At 47.4% G+C, this 16,296-nt stretch overlaps 1 protein-coding gene across 4 annotated transcripts; it reads left to right on the top strand.

Annotated features, from left to right (window-relative positions):
- The first annotated feature begins 2,072 nt into the window (after positions 1-2,072).
- Positions 2,073-11,570, top strand: DACT1 (dishevelled binding antagonist of beta catenin 1). Of its 4 annotated transcripts, none has more exons than XM_074821007.1 (4): positions 2,073-2,491; positions 4,631-4,763; positions 6,307-6,369; positions 8,947-11,570. In XM_074821007.1, the coding sequence occupies exons 1-4, from the start codon at positions 2,147-2,149 to the stop codon at positions 10,689-10,691; spliced, it is 2,286 nt and encodes a 761-aa protein (XP_074677108.1). In that variant the 5' UTR covers positions 2,073-2,146; the 3' UTR covers positions 10,692-11,570. The 4 variants fall into 4 exon arrangements, with proteins under 4 accessions (XP_074677108.1, XP_074677106.1, XP_074677107.1 ...); XM_074821005.1 differs by having other exon boundaries at positions 8,833-11,570; XM_074821006.1 differs by having other exon boundaries at positions 6,307-6,462.
- Positions 11,571-16,296: the final 4,726 nt, after the last annotated feature.

Here is a 16,296-nt window from a genome sequence, read left to right as displayed (position 1 = left end):
CTGCTTCCATATCAAGGGAGCTTCTGGTACCTGCTTGGGAAAGTAACTCTGCATTGCAACATGGCTTTCAGCATAAACATGCTCAGAGGGTGCTGCATGCCAAGCTCCACGCGGGAAAGCCATGGAGCAGGTTTTCAGGTCAGCAGTGGTGGCCTGTAGGTTGTGGGGCGTGAGCTGAACTTACTTCTGGGCCTTTTATGGGCCCAGATACATAACATAAATAGAGAGACAGTGGTCCAGTATGGGACTTGGGTTTTACTTCCAGTTTTGCTTAGCAACTTCAGTCAATCATTTGCCCTTGGGGCATCCCTTGTCCTTTCAGTGTTTGTCAGTTTTCTCTGTGGCTGCAATTTCATGGTCTCTTGAACCTGGCAGGAGTGACATTGCTCCCCGAAGAAGTGGCCCAGCCTTCTCTGGCTGCTTATTCCTGTGTTGCCTCACTTCCCCCCTTTTGCTGGCACATACATTGACGTCTACATCAGCAGCTAGGACAGCACAGCAGGCGGGGATTTACCCAGCAGTCTGGCTGTGCTGAGGACCTGCCATCCACGCTGTATGTATTTCAGGGGTGTTACTTTGAGCTAGTTGTGTTCTCGTCCCGCAGAGCGAATGTCCGTTAATGAACATCCATCACTGGTTGGAGTGCTTTAGGTGTGCTCCCTTCTTTTGCTTTTGTTTTACCGCAGATCAGCTCAGTTCATTTGTTCTCAAATCCCCCTGTGATGTGAATCACAGCACGGTAAGCCGGAATGAGCTAGAGAGTTGTTTCAAACTCAAATATTAACATAGATGCACTGTGCTGACATGGCTCTGTGGTGAACCAGCTCAGGGAAGAGATCAAAAGCAAAAAGAAATGGAGCTAGCTTTAGCTTCAACCATCCTCTGAGCTCATGCATGTGGCCTCACCTACATTTGGACCAACATTTGGGAGGGACTGAGGGCTGCTTATAAGCTGCAGGAGGAAAATGGATCTCCTTTTTAGAAAGCACTTTACACTGGTTTAAGAAGACTGTGAAATAATGATCTGTGTCAGCTGCAGGCTCTCGGAACAAGGACCAACACCTACAATAGACAAAGTGGGTTTCAGCACACCGCAATATACAGTCTACTGCAAACAGCATGGGAGTGGGGAGATGAATTTCATCCAAGACCGCTCAGTACCACAAACAATCATAATCTTCTGAGGAACAGAGGGCGAGTGGGAAAGAGCATTTCATTATGCTCATAATGTTCGTGAGAGCTGCTGTACAGTGGGCTCACATCTTTCCAAACAAACCCCATATTGTGAAGGGCTCCCTCAACGCTTTCTTCTTCCTCTTCCATTCCCCCCCCTCAGAACGTGCCTGGAGCTCAGTTTATTTTGATACTTTTTTTTTTCTTCAGCATCTGCATTTCCTCCCCTCCCTCTTTCCACCGCGTGCCTGTTGAAAACCTAATTGCAGATCCCTCGCTGCAATTAGTCAACACGCTGTTACTAAGTTCACTTCGTTATGGCTTTTTTGGCCAGTGGACTCAAAACGGGCTTCGAAGCGACACACCTCGCTGGTGCTTTGACCCTGGTGCCAGGGCTGCCATGCTCTCCCTGCTTTCCACCTTTCCCTACCTCACCCCTTCACACCTTCACGCCAGGATCTTTTTTTTTTTTTTTTTACCCCGGGATCTTTTTTCGCCCCAGACGCATCATTTATGCTCCTGGTTCGGACGTGTCGGGCTCTAGAAGCCCCGCAGCACCACCACGCGCTGCCGATGGTCCCTGATTCCGCCGTGCGGGGCACCAGAGGTCATCGCTGGAGATTCTGGAGGGGCCGGTGGGTAGCAGCGCCCGCGGACCCCACCTTCCCACACCCCGCCCGGCCCGGCGGGGGGACGACGGAGGAGCGGGGTGGGAGGAGGAGGGAGGTGGGAGGAGGAGGAGGAGGAGGAGGAAGACGGCGGCGGTCGTGCAGCCGCCGCCGGGCGGGGAGGGCGGGAGGGGAGGCGGGTGCGGGGCGGCGGTGGGCGGGCGCGGGGCGGCGGCAGCCGGGGCTGGAGCCGGGCGCCCCGCGGCCCATTCGCGACCGGCGGCGGCGGCGGCAGCGCGGAGCTCGGCGGCGCTTGGCCCCTCGCGGGCAGGGCCTGTCAGGCGGCGGCCGCCCCCTCCCCGGCGATGAAGGCGAGCCCCGCGGTAGCCGCCGTCGCGGCGGCGGCGGGGCCGGGGCAGGCGGGGGGGCCGCGGGAGCCCGATGCGCGCTGGCGGGAGAAGGGCGAAGCGGAGGCGGAGCGGCAGCGCACCCGGGAGCGGCTGGAGGCCACGCTAGCCGGGCTGGGCGAGCTGGAGTACCTGAGGCAGCGGCAGGAGCTGCTGGTGAAGAGCCTCCTGCTGCGGCGGCCGGTGGGCGCCGTGCCCGGGGCGCAGGGGGGCCGCGGGGAGCCGCCGGGCGAGGGGCCGCCGCCGCGCAGCCTGGAGGAGAAGTTCCTGGAGGAGAACATCCTCCTCCTGCGGAGGCAGCTGGTGAGCGGCGGGGGGCGGGGGGGAAGGGACACGTCGGGCTCTGTGTGTGTCGGTGTGTCGCCGGGGGATGCGCCCCGGTCGCCGTCGGCGCGGGTGGCTCCCCACGGAGCGGCTGGGGACGGCCGCGGTCCCCCGAAGGCTTGTCACGGCGTCCCGGCCGCCCGCCCGGTGAGGTGGCGGGGAGCAGGGGAACGGGCCCCCGGGGCTTTGGGGCGAAGCGGTGACATCTCGGTGAGGGGCCGGATTCTGCCGGTGGTTTTGGCGGTGGTTGCGCAGTTCCCCGCGGGTTTCCAGAGCCAGGCCGGCGGTCCGACTTCCATTCAAGGCGAGAGAGGCGCTGCCGTTGCCTTGAATGGAAGTTGGGAGCCGGGTCGCAACCCCGAGAGGAGGTGACGAGGTAACGAGCGCTCCGGCACGGGCAGGATCGGGCCCCTGAAAAGAAGGGATGCTTTTGTTGAAGGACGCGCTTTGTAGCCGGTGTGGGAAGAGATGGAGGGCGGCATGAAGCAGCAGATCATTTTTCAATGAAAATAGCGTACAGCTGTGCCTGGCGGTCTTTGTGCACGGCTCAGCATTTGCTTTCACCCAGGGAGAAGTTGGAGTGCGTGATTTATTTGCCTGATTTCTTCTTTTCCCCAAACACACCCCCCCCCCTTTTTTTTTTTCCCTTTTCTTCATGTTAGTCTTTTGGTTTAGTTCATTTAGGATTACTTCCTTCTTTAAAAGGTAAAAAATAATTTTTTTTTTCTGCTGAGAAGGGGCTGGCTGCCAAAGAGCCGTTAGTGAAGGACCAGGGAATCATTACTCAAAAAAAACCCCAAAAAAACCCAACCCCAAAACCCGGGGATTTGTGGTAGCAGTTTAATTTGTGCACTTGACCTTGCAGATTGGAACCAGACGCGGTGCTCGCTGGGGGAGGGGGGACACTGGTGGCAGTAGGTGGCAGAGTGAGTTACCACTTGAGCCCATCACCTCTGCCAGCCTGGCTTCCAGCCAGCTCCCGGCTCCCCTCAGAAATGTGGGAGAAGACCTGGGATCGCCCCTTTGGTTCTCCAAGGATGGTGTTAAATGCCAGCACATCTTCAAACAGTCTCGCTACTACTATTAACATTCGCCTTCCCTTTGCCCGAGGAATGGCCCACCCCAGGGGAAAGGTTGTCCCGGATTTAATGAGTTTAGAACTAGTCCAATTATGAGCATCAAAACTCTTTGTGATGAGCGTATCAGAGCACTGCTGGGCACCGATCAAATGATGCACTTACTTTAAAAAAAGAGATAAACCTTCTTCCTCTTGCCTCCCCTGCTTTCCCCAAAGCCAGAACAATTAAAGGGTATGAAGCTGAACAGATGATGGATAAGCAACATTATAATACACACAGGGAAACTGATTGCATTGACCGTGGGTTAATGAGTGCCTTACAAAATCATTTCTTACTGCTTATTTTATGCCATCAAATTACCTTCATAAATAGCCCTAAAATTCATCCCACAGCAATTTTATACAATTATAATGGGAGAAGAGGAAGAATTAGTCTTCCTTCCTGCTGCACTGCAAAACTAATAAAAGGGCTGTGATCCCAGCCCTGGGAATCTTGCTGTCTATATGGTAGACTAGAAGCCCATAATGTGCAGCAGAAAAAGGCGGTTCCCACACTACAGGCACTTGTTGGCAGAGCTGTTTCGTCCCATTGTATGAACAGATGTGATCTTTGACTAACACCGCTGTGGTGGTGAGCGTCCCCCATTACACTGGCAAAGCTGTCCCTTCACCCAAATAGCCCGTTTCATGCACGCGGGTCTGGCTTGACCATATTGTACGATACAGGTTTGTTGTTACAGCTGTGGTCCTGCAAAGGAGCGCTTTGCCAGCGTAATGTGTTGGTCTTCCTGAATTGTGGAGCGTGCTCCTTGTGTAAAACTGACTGGATGAGGCTGGAACGAAGTGACTGCATAATGCTTCAGTATTTATCCAGAGCATCTGTCTAGAATTTCAGGGCTTTGTTCTGTTTTGTATTTTTTAATAAAAGAATATCAGCGAGGTATTTCCGTGATGCTCAGATGGAGAAGACTGATTGTCTTTGGAGCCCCTTTCACATCTGCCTCGCTGAAGGAGCTGATGTTGTTTGTCTTGTTTTCCAGAACTGCTTGAGGAGGAGGGATGCTGGTCTACTAAATCAGTTGCAAGAGCTAGATAAGCAAATAAGTGATCTCCGCCTGGATGTGGAAAAAACAGCAGATGAACACCTTGAGACAGACAGTCGTCCAAGTTCAGGTGAGGCCAGTATTCAGCAACGTGGAGCCTCCCTTGGTACCTGGAATGAAACTGCCTGTAGTTTTCAGTACTACAACAGTAAACGTCTGTAGCACATTCACACTCTGATAATTAATGCCTACTAGTAAAGTTCACAACATATTCAGAGGAGCATTTCAAGCTTAATTAGATTTTTAGTTCAAAAAAGTTCTAATTCTCCTGCATATTAGGAAGGAGGCTGCAGGAAAAATGGTGAAAGGAAGCACCACCGGCAGGAGGAAGATGTCAAAATTGATCTTACAGCCAGAAGGGAACACTGAATCAAACAATTTGATTCCCCATATATTGAATTTCCTCCCATTCTAACTGTGTTGAAGTCAGTAAGTGGTATTTAACTATGGGGAACATTTCTTAGAGGCATCTAGACTAGTTCTGAAGACACTGAAAAGCCGGGAATCCACCAACTTGCAGTTGTTAAAACCATTGCTAATTTCTAATCTGAATTTGACTTGTTCCACCACTGATTTTTTTTTTTTTATATATGCTTTTCTCCCATAGCTAAGGTCTTTTCTAGTACTCAGCTTTTTCTCCTCTGGGAGGTGCTATACAGTATAATTCCTGACTTTTTCTGATGAGCTAAACAGGTCAAGTTCATTAAGTCATTTGTTTTAAGGCATTTTTCCAAGCTCTTAAATAGCGTTATGGCCTCTTTCCAATTTTTAAGCTTTGTTTTACGCATGTTGGAGTCAAGGACTAGGCATACCGTTCCAAAGTCTTTCTTACCAGTGCTCTATAGACTGCTGAAGTCATTTCCCTACTGCTATTCATTAGTCTCTTTGTACATCCAACAATCTCATTAGCTTTTTTGCCATATCATTAAGCTTGATGGAGCTGCTTTTCCACGCTGACTAAGCCCTTTTCAGGATTATTGTTTTCCAGGATGCATCCCCATTCTGTAGACATGCCCTGCATTCCTTTTTCCTACATTTAAATCTTGATTATGGTATGTCATCTTTTTCTTGAGTAGACCCAGTTTACCAAGAAATACAATTTTCCATGTCTGCACATTGTTTACCATTTTCCTTCTTTCTTGTTGTTCACTATTTATCTCCAGAACTTTGATGAAAATAATGGGCAGCGTTGGGCCCAGCACTTAGTAAAAATCTTGTAGCACAGTAATAGCTGGAGAGTTTGTCTTGGAAGTATAATACACTATTAAATGAATGGGGTGTCAAACACAGCCTGAATCCTTCTTGCTAAAATCTGAAAACCCCTGTAAATGTTAAAAGCCCAACCCCTGTAAAGGTTAAAAAAAAGTTCAAAATTTCACGTGCTAAGTTCTGCTTTTTTTACTTTTTAAGTGCCTTACTTTTAAACAGAATCCTTCATAGCAATAAGGATATTACTAAATTGTGCGCTGTATTTTGGGTGACTGAATGAAATCCCATAACTAATTGCAACAGAGTAAGCCAACATAAACATGAGCTTGACTGCCTTTCCAGGGACACAAATGGTAACTTTGTGTAGACATAACTAATATAAATCCAAACTCTTATTTTTATAGGGTTTTATGAGCTGAGTGATGGAGCTTCTGGATCGCTCTCCAATTCATCTAACTCTGTCTTCAGTGAGTGTTTATCCAGTTGCCATTCTAGCACTTGCTTTTGCAGCCCTTTGGAGGCAACACTGAATATCTCAGATGGACGCCCTAAATCTGCAGGTATAGTAAAAGCAGGTCGAGTACATCGTACTCCAGGAGGTGGCTTTGGCTTTGGAAATACTGCCTCAGGAGTATGTGGGTTGAATTAACCCTTCTTCCTTTCATTTGACATACTGTGCTCTGAAAAGATTCCAGTGCCTATCACGTACATGGGTCACGAGGCAGAACTGTTTGCCCTTCACTACTCCAGCCTTACATGTGAATATGTCACTCTAAACGCATGAAAATAACATGTGAAAATATGACAGCTGCTCTACCCAGTAGAGGGCAGTGGTACCTATGCACATAAACATAGTAGTCGGCTAATTTCTCATGGTTTCCTGTACTAAATAGCAATAATGATGATAATAATAGCATTTTTACTAAATAGCAATAATGAGAGATACCTCAACAACCACATCCTCATTAAAGTGACAGAGCAAGGAGCTAGCTACAGGTTCTTAGGAGGTCAGGGTGCATGTCAGTCTGTTTGTAGCGGTCATTTTGTCAGTTCTGATGGTCCTCAACCCCCAGGTGACCACACTGAGGTGTGTCCTGCATTTATGTAGTATAGACAAATAGGCACCATGAACAGGGAGAAAGTATTTCGTCGCTTTGGCAGAGAGCTGATGAATTTCCTTTGACACTAGGCTGAAGATGCAAGCCTTAATGTGTGGGATGGTTAAATAGGAAAGCCTCCTCTGCCTGTTGTCCAGAAAGGACACTTCAGTAGGACATTTGTGATCAAGCATTATTGGTTGCAAACATACTCATAAAAAAGCCTTATGTGGAGGATGCTTCTAACAATAGTATTTCCAATTTCCATTCTGCTCTTTAAGGTTAATTTATAGTGATTATTTTGTGAATCGAGGACAAAATAATTCAAGTTCTTGCAACTCTAAAGTGGGAAAATACAGCCCAGAATACATTCATTCTGAGATGCTGAGAAATCCTCTAACTTATCCTTTGAGCAGCTCGAGGTAATTTAATGCTCTTTGATGGAAGGTGTATGTGATCTTCATTGACCACACCATAAACAGAAAAATGTACACAAGGATTTCCAGCAGATTGCATTGCTGTTTTTTTCTGTATACATTACAAAAACCTAAAAATCTCATTAAGCATACCATCTCACTTTTAGAGATGAAATTTCACAAACTGGCATGTTTCAAAGAAGTTCTTCTTGGCAACGTTTCCTGGCTCTGACATAGAATTTAGGAAATGGGGGAAAACTGTGAGGTGATTTGGAGGAAGTTCCTGCTCCTAGCTTCCCTATTCTTTCTCTCCTGCCCGCACAGGAACATCATTTCTATCAGCTAATTTCATCAAAGTCTGTGAAACCTCTTTTGAAATAAGCCTTAGAGAAGTGATAAGCAGTGAGCATTCAAATTTGAGTACCCTGGCTGAAGTTTCTAGCCCAAGGGTAGAAAACAGGACTGACAGTGATCTGGAAGGATCATTTAGATCGTACCCCTACCCAGGAAGACAAGGGCAACATAAACTTAAGAAAATAGTAATCTTAGGTGCTTGGATTGAAGACCTTCTCCTAAGGTTGCTTGCCTCCTAAATAAGTGCCTTAGCCATTAAATCTGACTCATGCATCTTGAAACGCACTGGATTTCTCTTACAGAACTCTCTTTGCAGAGCCAAGACTAGGATGTCAGCTGGATTGACCTGCAGTCCTTGTACTTGTGTGGAAAGATGAGCCCGTTTTCCATTCTTTAACCCTTTGTTGCTCAAAAGAAGCACGTGTTATTGTTAGCATTATTAGAATTATAATTATGATGATAATAAAAGTAGTAATGATGATAATAATAACAACAATAAAATCTGGATTTTTTTCTGATTCAAGATCTGCTTGAAAAAATCTGGAAGTTAAAATTTGTCAATAAGCTAGAACAATTAATTGGTCTCTTGTCCATATTTTTTATGTTTCTCCTTGGATTTAGTAAAGTAAAATATAAAACTCATACGTGCTGAGGCCTGCAGTGAGTTTTACAGGTGACTCTAAAATATAAACATACGAGACCCTTACAGACTTTCGGGTGGCTTGGATGTAAAATAGGAAGCTCTTAGCAACCTAGGCACAGGTTTGAAACCAATGTAAATGTTCTCATTAGGGCTGTGATTTTTATTTTTTTAACCATGTAGTCATACTGGGGCAAATCCTACAGAGACGTAGTTAGAAAGAGACCCACAGAAGAATACTGCTGCTTTTATATCGCTTGACTGGCATCCCTGGTTGCAAGGTTTCTACTGTTTGAACAGTGCTGCTGTAGTTAAAACGTTGCATCAGATGTGTAGATGGGACCGGTGTCCTTGGCGGCACGTGAAAAACGTAGCAGAACTGTCCCTGGCAGGCTCTCTAAACTCTTCTAAAATGCCTTTCAGATCTCATAGGCTGGATGGACTATAATAAGGAAGGCCAGCATGAGGACCAGACTGCAGGCTCTGTCTGTCGCTCTTTGTCCACACCGCACTCAAATTCCCTCGATGTCGTTGCAGATGTGCATCCAAAGTACCAGTGCGATCTGGTGTCTAAAAACGGGAACGACGTCTACCGGTACCCCAGCCCACTCCATGCGGTAGCTGTGCAGAGTCCCATGTTTCTTCTCCCCGTGACTGAAAACCCCCAGCGAGAAGAGGAGAGGCTTGGTTGCGATATTAGCGACGTTTGCGCCGGATCCGAAACAGACTCGGGAAAATCCACCAACACCTTTCTCCCGCAAAGCTCCTGGCCGGCTCCATGCCCTTCTACCAGCAAGAGGATAGATGGGTACATCTTAAGCCTGGTTCAGAAAAAGACTCATGCGGTAAGGACTAACAAACCGAGGACGAGTCTCAACGCCGATCCCACCAAAGGGATCTTGAGGCATGGAAGCATGTGCGTCAGGCAGCCTGCAGGTGTGGTGGCTCACAGTAATGTCGTGAACCTGAAGAGCTCCAAGCAAGCGTGCTTGCCTTCTGGTGGGACCACCGCTCTGGACCACGTGGCACCCTCCCCGTTAAAGCAGAGGCCGAGGGAGCCAGCGGGCGAGCAGCTGGAGAGTAGGAAGGCACCTTTGCCACCGGCTTTCCCACCCGGTGTAACAAGTGAACTTCAGAGCAAGCACCTGCCACGGGGCACCAAACCGGCACCTCTGGAGCTCAACCGCAACGCAATGGCTGCGGCGGGGGATGTCCCCAAGGAGAACGGCCAGCACTTTGCTGCATCTCCCAAAGAGAGCCCGGGGAAGCCTGTGGTGCTGCAGCCGGAGAACAGGGTCAGCCAACCTCCCAAAAAAATCCTGCTAAAGAGCAACTTGCAGGCAGCTCGCTCCTCATCGCCTGCTGTCGAGGAGAGGCCCGCGCTGGATTTCAAAAGCGAGGGCTCTTCTTCCCAGAGCCTGGATGATGGGTTGCTGGTGAACGCCCAGTACATACCAGCCCAACAGCAAAGTGTGAAGCTTCACAAAGGCACCCGAAATGTCAAGATTTTGAAAAGCTCCGTGCTGAAACACAGGCCCCACCTTACCAATGGGCTGGAAAACGGTTCACAGACCTTGCGGGAGAAAACCAAGACAGTCGGCAAGAAGTGCCGCTTTCCTGATGAGTTGGATACAAATAAGAAACTGAAAAAACCCTCCTCGCGGGGGAAGAGAGGCAGCGGCTTGCAGCCGGAGTCAGGCCTCCAGAATCGGCAGGCTGGCCTGCACAAATCCGCCATTCGATCCCACGGGCATGGCCGAGAGGTTGTGGTGGCCAAGCCTAAACACAAGCGGGCTGACTACCGCCGGTGGAAGTCGTCAGCGGAGATTTCCTACGAGGAGGCCTTACGGAGGGCGAGGAGGAACCGGCGAGAAGGTGTAGGGGTCTACTCGCAAGTTCCTCTGCCCTACGTCAGTCCGTACGCCTACGTGGCCAGCGACTCGGAGTACTCGGCGGAGTGCGAGTCCTTGTTCCACTCCACCGTGGTAGACACGAGTGAGGACGAGCAGAGCAACTACACAACGAACTGCTTTGGAGACAGCGAGTCGAGCCTGAGCGAGGTGGAGTTCGTAGGGGAGAGCACAACCACCAGCGACTCTGATGAGAGTGGGGGCCTTATTTGGTCTCAGTTTGTCCAGACACTCCCCATTCAAACGGTCACGGCGCCAGAGCTGCATGAAAATGCGGCAAAGGCCTTTGTCAAAATCAAAGCCTCCCACAACCTCAAGAAGAAAATCCTCCGCTTTCGGTCGGGCTCCCTGAAGCTCATGACAACGGTCTAGTGAGGTGACTTGGTGGAATGTATCTGCTTCTGCTTTCAGAAGCAAGGTGCTTTTGTGTACATATTTCCACAGATTTTTTTTCTTTTTATACAAATATTTAAAACTTATGGTAAATTATGTCACTTGTCTTCAGAACTTGGGTGGATACTAGTGCCTTTTACGTGGAAATAAAAGACCATTATACTTGTTTTAAAAAAAAAAAAAACATAACACTGCCATTTCAGTGGTGAACAGCCTCCAGTGCATGGTGTCAGAAGGCTTTGAAAAAAGGCTAATGTTTCTGGGAATGGATCTTCCTTGCCTAAGTTTTCCAGTTCTGGGTCTTATACAGGATATCGACAGCTTAAGGTCATAAGTTTTTAGGCGATAAGGGGGAGGGAGTGTGGGTGGTCTTCATATTTTTGCTTGTCCCTTTTTGCTGCTCCTGTTGCCACATCTTGAACTTCTTCCTCCTGGTAGCCTGGCCTGTTTTTTTCTTTTCTTGCCGATTCTCTTCCTAAAACTCACCCCTGTCCTTCCCCAGCTTTCTCCCACCAGGAAAGGGCTCCTATTCAATCTGTCTCCAAGGTTAAGTTGCCTTCTCTGGAGTGCACTCTGCTTCAATCTCCCAGGAGTTCCACTGCAGACGGCAGTGGTGTTCAGAGTAAACTGTTGGAATAGCTGACTAAGGCTTAGTAACTTCAGTATATTGTGTACAACTGCTTTTGAAAAAAAAAAAAAAAACCATATGCATGTCACGTGCATGAGTATCAGTAGTTTTAATATTCCTGTTGATGTCCAATTTACTGTACATCATCAATGGCTGTTTTTATATATATATATCATTGTGTAAATTAATATAACACATCATATGCTGTAATAAACAGTCTGTTTTAATACTTTTTTAAAGTTTGTTACATTGGTGCAGACCCAGTCAATGGTTTTATATTGGCGTTGTCACCACTTAGATGAATCTGATGTGACCCGTTAACGTTCCCTGCATTTAGCCATGCAGGAAGTGGAGCAAGTTTAAAATGTTGCTGTGGATGTGACTTGTGCTTTGAGGGAAATGGATTATCATGGCTCCTCCCGTTCTTCCTGTAACTTACATTTTTTTAAGGGCAAGGTGGGATTTAGGAGCTCAGGGACATCTTCAGATTGTTGCTTGTGGGCAGCTCATGTTGCAGAGCAGATGGAAATGTAATAATAATCCTCTTTGCTGTCAGGGTGCTTGCAGACTTTGGTTGGTACAACACAAGGGCAGATGGTAGGTTTCTGTAACCAAATAGATCTGTGTAACGCAACAGGTGTCCCTCTGAAACGTCCAGTAAATGAATCCCAAAGAGCTGTGTGCTCTGGGAGCTGGGCTGGGTGGAGGAGAGCATAGATTTGCTGTCTCTGTTACCCTCTTTAGGTATGGTAGCTGACTGTATCACAACCCTGACAAGGTTATGGAAAGAAGTGACAATTGTGTCACCCACTGGTCTCTGTCTCAGTTTTTCTTCCCATAGGACTGGAGGTGAGTCTGCCAGAAAAGGAGAAAGGAGCTAACTGTAGACAGCACTACTTCCCTTTTCAGCGACAGCTTTGAAGCTGCCTGGGGGGAAGGCTGGAGGTTCATGGCAGGCATGTCTGATGGAGCAGGCCCAGAGCTTGAGCTGGCTTCTGCAGGTTCATCTTCTGCTCTGGCATCCATGAAGCTGCGGACATACAACTGGCGTGGATGCTGTGACTGGTATGAATTTCAGGAATATGTGTGCAGCCTGTCCATTCCATAGCAAGATCTACTGAGCAGACACCTTCCTTTGTGGTTCCTCTGTGTCCTTCCTGCTGTCACCCACATGGAAGGCAGGGCAGTTTTTTTTCTCAGGTTTCGTTGCATTGCAAATATAGGAAGGAGGGATCCACCCAGAATTAAATGGCTCTGAGAGTTCTCTGACAGTGGTAACACTTTTTCTAAGTGGCAGATTTTATTTTTTAATCTGCAGTGTAGTAAATCCCTACCTATAAAATGTCTCTCTCATACTATTTTTTTACTTTTTTAATAGAGGAATGTCAGTTTCTGTAAATGCTCTTGCAGTGAGGTCACAAGGTTCTGGATTCAGCAGCCCAGAAAGTCCTTGCACTTCCATCTTCTGTGATACAGGAAGAGTTGTAAGCTCATCTCATCTGGTCATAACTCTCCCATTGCTTTACACATAGAAGGGCAGCTTGTGTAGGGATACATATATATGTATAAAAATTTTATATATTGATAGAGAATAATTCGTCCAGAAACTACTGGACAATGGCTGCCACTGCAGAGAGGGGAGATAAGCAGTGTTTGTTATTAAACATGGCATTACTAAGGCTAAGCAGCAGCTTAATGCATTCCTGTTAATAACTGATGGGTGTTACATCAAACAAAGGGAATGTCAAGAAGCTTGTCAAAGCTAGTAGTTTCTTTCCTAGAATCTCTCTCAATCATGCCACATAATCTCTCTTTGAACGAGAAAACCACGTGCAAATCCCTGTAAATCTCCTCAAAGGTGTAGCAGAGTAGCAGAGAGGATCTTCAGACGTGCAGTCTGTCTCTCTGCCTGTAAAGGAGCCACGGGCAAGAAGACAAACGGACCATTGGCTTTGGGATAATGAGTTTTTAATTGCAGTGCTATAGCAGATTGTCTTGTACCAGGTGAGGGAGGCTGGTTTTCAAAAGTGAGCTGCTGAATAGTTTCTTTTTATCTTTTTAGATAATTGAGTTAAAAAAAAAAGAAAATAACCACCTAAATATCACTAGGAGCATATCAGCTGCAACCACTGTATTCTACAGTACTCTTGCTGAATAGCTTAATACCAGACGGGGAAATGGTCTGATGCTGTCTCTGTCTTAATTGCATCTGAGTCTTCAGTTTGGGCAAGGAATTTTCCTTTTCTTACATGATTTAGGTAAGCATCCAGAATCCTTTAAGCAGGCCTAGCTTTTCCTCTCTACATTCTCCTCCCCCCACTTTTTAAAAAATAAAAGATCTTACAGTGCTGGAAAAGTACTTGATATGGTCCCAATACACAACACACATTCTCTTCTCTGGTTCTGATTTAGGAAACACATCTAAGTAAGTTTTTACAATGTTAGGTTGAAAAACATAGCTAATCTTGGGGACCAGTTAAATATCTGGCACTTCTATAAGCTACCTGGCTTTCCGGCTCCACAGCCTTGAGTCCTTGCCAGTGTATTTTTCATAATGTTTGTGTTTTAATTATCCCCAGTGTTTATGGTAGTCTTTGGAAGTTGGAAGTGGGAACATTTGTCTTCAGTGCACTGGGGCCTATTTCAAGGTGGGGGCAGGTTGTGACAGGGAGGTTTGGGATTAGCTACCCCCGTGCTCCATATATAACTGAGTACAGGAAAGTACAGAAGCATATGCTTAACATGAAGAACAAGAGCAGACGCCTTTAGCCAGATTCCTTGTGACTCACATTAAATTGTGTCACTGCACATCTCTCAAGAGCCATCTCTCCTAGTGCGGGAATCGGCATCGCACGCACTGTGAGGTGCTGTCATCTGGAAGGGATGAGAGTATCCCTGGGCTGTCTGCCTTCCAGCAGGCTTTTTGGGTCTGTCTTCCGCTCCCTAACCCCAGCCACCAGCTGTGGCTCCGCGGATCACGAAGCAAGCTGTGTCTGGTGTGTGCGGGGTCAGAGAGAGGCCCTGGCACTGTGCCTAGACGTCCCAACTGCGTGGGGCCCCTGTTGTGGCTATCACACTTGTTGTGAGAAAGTCGATGTGGTGCAGGGATTTGGACAGCTGGGTCTGAAGGGAGGTGGCAATGGAAAGCCCTTAAATGGAGTGGTCTGATCCTGATTCATCTCTATTTCCAGGGCAGGCTCAAAGAGGAGGTGTTTCAGTCTAATACCAAGCTCGGTAAGTTGGACTGGGCTAAACAGAGTCCTCTGAGGGAATCTGCCTCATTCCTTCCAGTACTCTTTAGATGACCAAGGCCACTATCAGCACTGCCAGTTGCTGAGGTGCTTTAACCATTTGGCCAAGTCCTGCACGAGCTTTACAGAGAGCCTGTAGGTCCCAGCCTTTTTGCAGCTTTCCGTGTGCTGGGGCTTTGGAGGGAATCTGTCCATTCCTTACAAGTTTTCTAGTTTTCTTCTGGCTTGGTGTTCATCCTGGATAAGGACTGACAACAGATTCTCCACGACAGAGTCCTGTGCCTTCACTAATCCCAAATCTATCTGTTTGTTGGCTCAGAGAAAGGTCAGGCACTCCTCAGGTGGCAACCATCAAAGCCATCCTTGAGGGACCTGCATCCCTTTCTGCCACAAAGGGCAGCACAGGCTTTTATTAGCTGTGGTCATCACTCGGCAGACAACTCCCCACACCAGGCACCGCTTTCCCTTAGCATGTGGTTTTTTTCTCACAGGAGGGAACAAGGACATAAACATTTTGAGGAGGCAGAAACAGCTAAAGTCATTTTTAATAGCTAACTTCAGCATTTAGTATGTACCTTTGGAGTAGCCAACAACAATACATACAACTGAGCTGCTAGTACAAAAAACTGAACCATTCTCAACTCTGCAGTGTCCCGTGCACAGAGGATACAGAGACTGCAAACCAATGGAGACAATTCATAAACCTCAGATCTATCTTTCAAACTTGCTTTTCTCCTGAATTTCTCTGAACCTCCAAGGAATTGTGTTGAGGCTCCTTGCATGGCATGATGTTTCTCTCTAACTAAACATTATAGATGGAGCACTGTGGTGTGAAACAATTGCTCTGGGGTTTAAAAAATCCCACAGAGCTGGAATGAGGGGAGACGTATGGAAACAAGTGGGAGGTCCATTTAAAAGGGATAATAGAAAGTGCTTTTTTACACAGCAGGGAATTTGCTGCCACAGGAAATAGCGAGGCAGATACAATATCAGCAAGTTCAAAGGGGTTAGAGAAGGTAGAGAAGATGTGTGCTTTACCATCCCCAGTCAGTGACTGTGCATGCTAGGAGGAGTGTGAGGTGAAGGAACTGCAAATAGTGGCCGGGATTCTGTGGTCCCCCTGAAAACTGTCTTTTCAGGCAACTGCTGAAGCACCAATAGCTGGAGGAGATGCACCATCCTGCTGACCCAGCAGACTATTTCCTGCATTCCTGTGATCTTGGTGTCGCTGATGGGAGTTGTCTATGCAATTGAATTTCCTCACTGTTTATTAGTCTTTTGTCCTCCCAACTGCTGCTGAAGATGAGTTCTGCATTGCTTTGCAAAGAAGTTCACTTTGCATGCTTGGCTGATGGTGGCATGTATTAATTCAAACTATGGTCATGTTTCTGGTCACTCTTGTCCTATGGCAGAATAATTTCATCCACTCTTTCACACAGGCAGTCTGTGCCTGAAGTCCTCTGTTATGGTGAACATCGTCCCCCTGTAATGCAAACACCATTATGGTATATTAGTTTACCATGGGAGTCACTTGGGCAGCAATTTACATCCTACAGTTGCTTCTAAACTGTAGGAAAAGTTGATGGCCTCCAAACCAAACGAACCATCCTAGTGACAGAGTGCATCTACTGTACCCTGCCTTGGGACTTTGCTGTCCTTGGAGAGTTTTTCTCTCCCTCTGACTGGGTCTACATTCGTGCTTTTG

This window comes from Strix aluco, chromosome 4 (assembly GCF_031877795.1).
Source record: "Strix aluco isolate bStrAlu1 chromosome 4, bStrAlu1.hap1, whole genome shotgun sequence".
Taxonomy (NCBI): Eukaryota; Metazoa; Chordata; class Aves; order Strigiformes; family Strigidae; genus Strix; species Strix aluco.
This window is presented reverse-complemented; position numbering and strand designations above follow the sequence as displayed.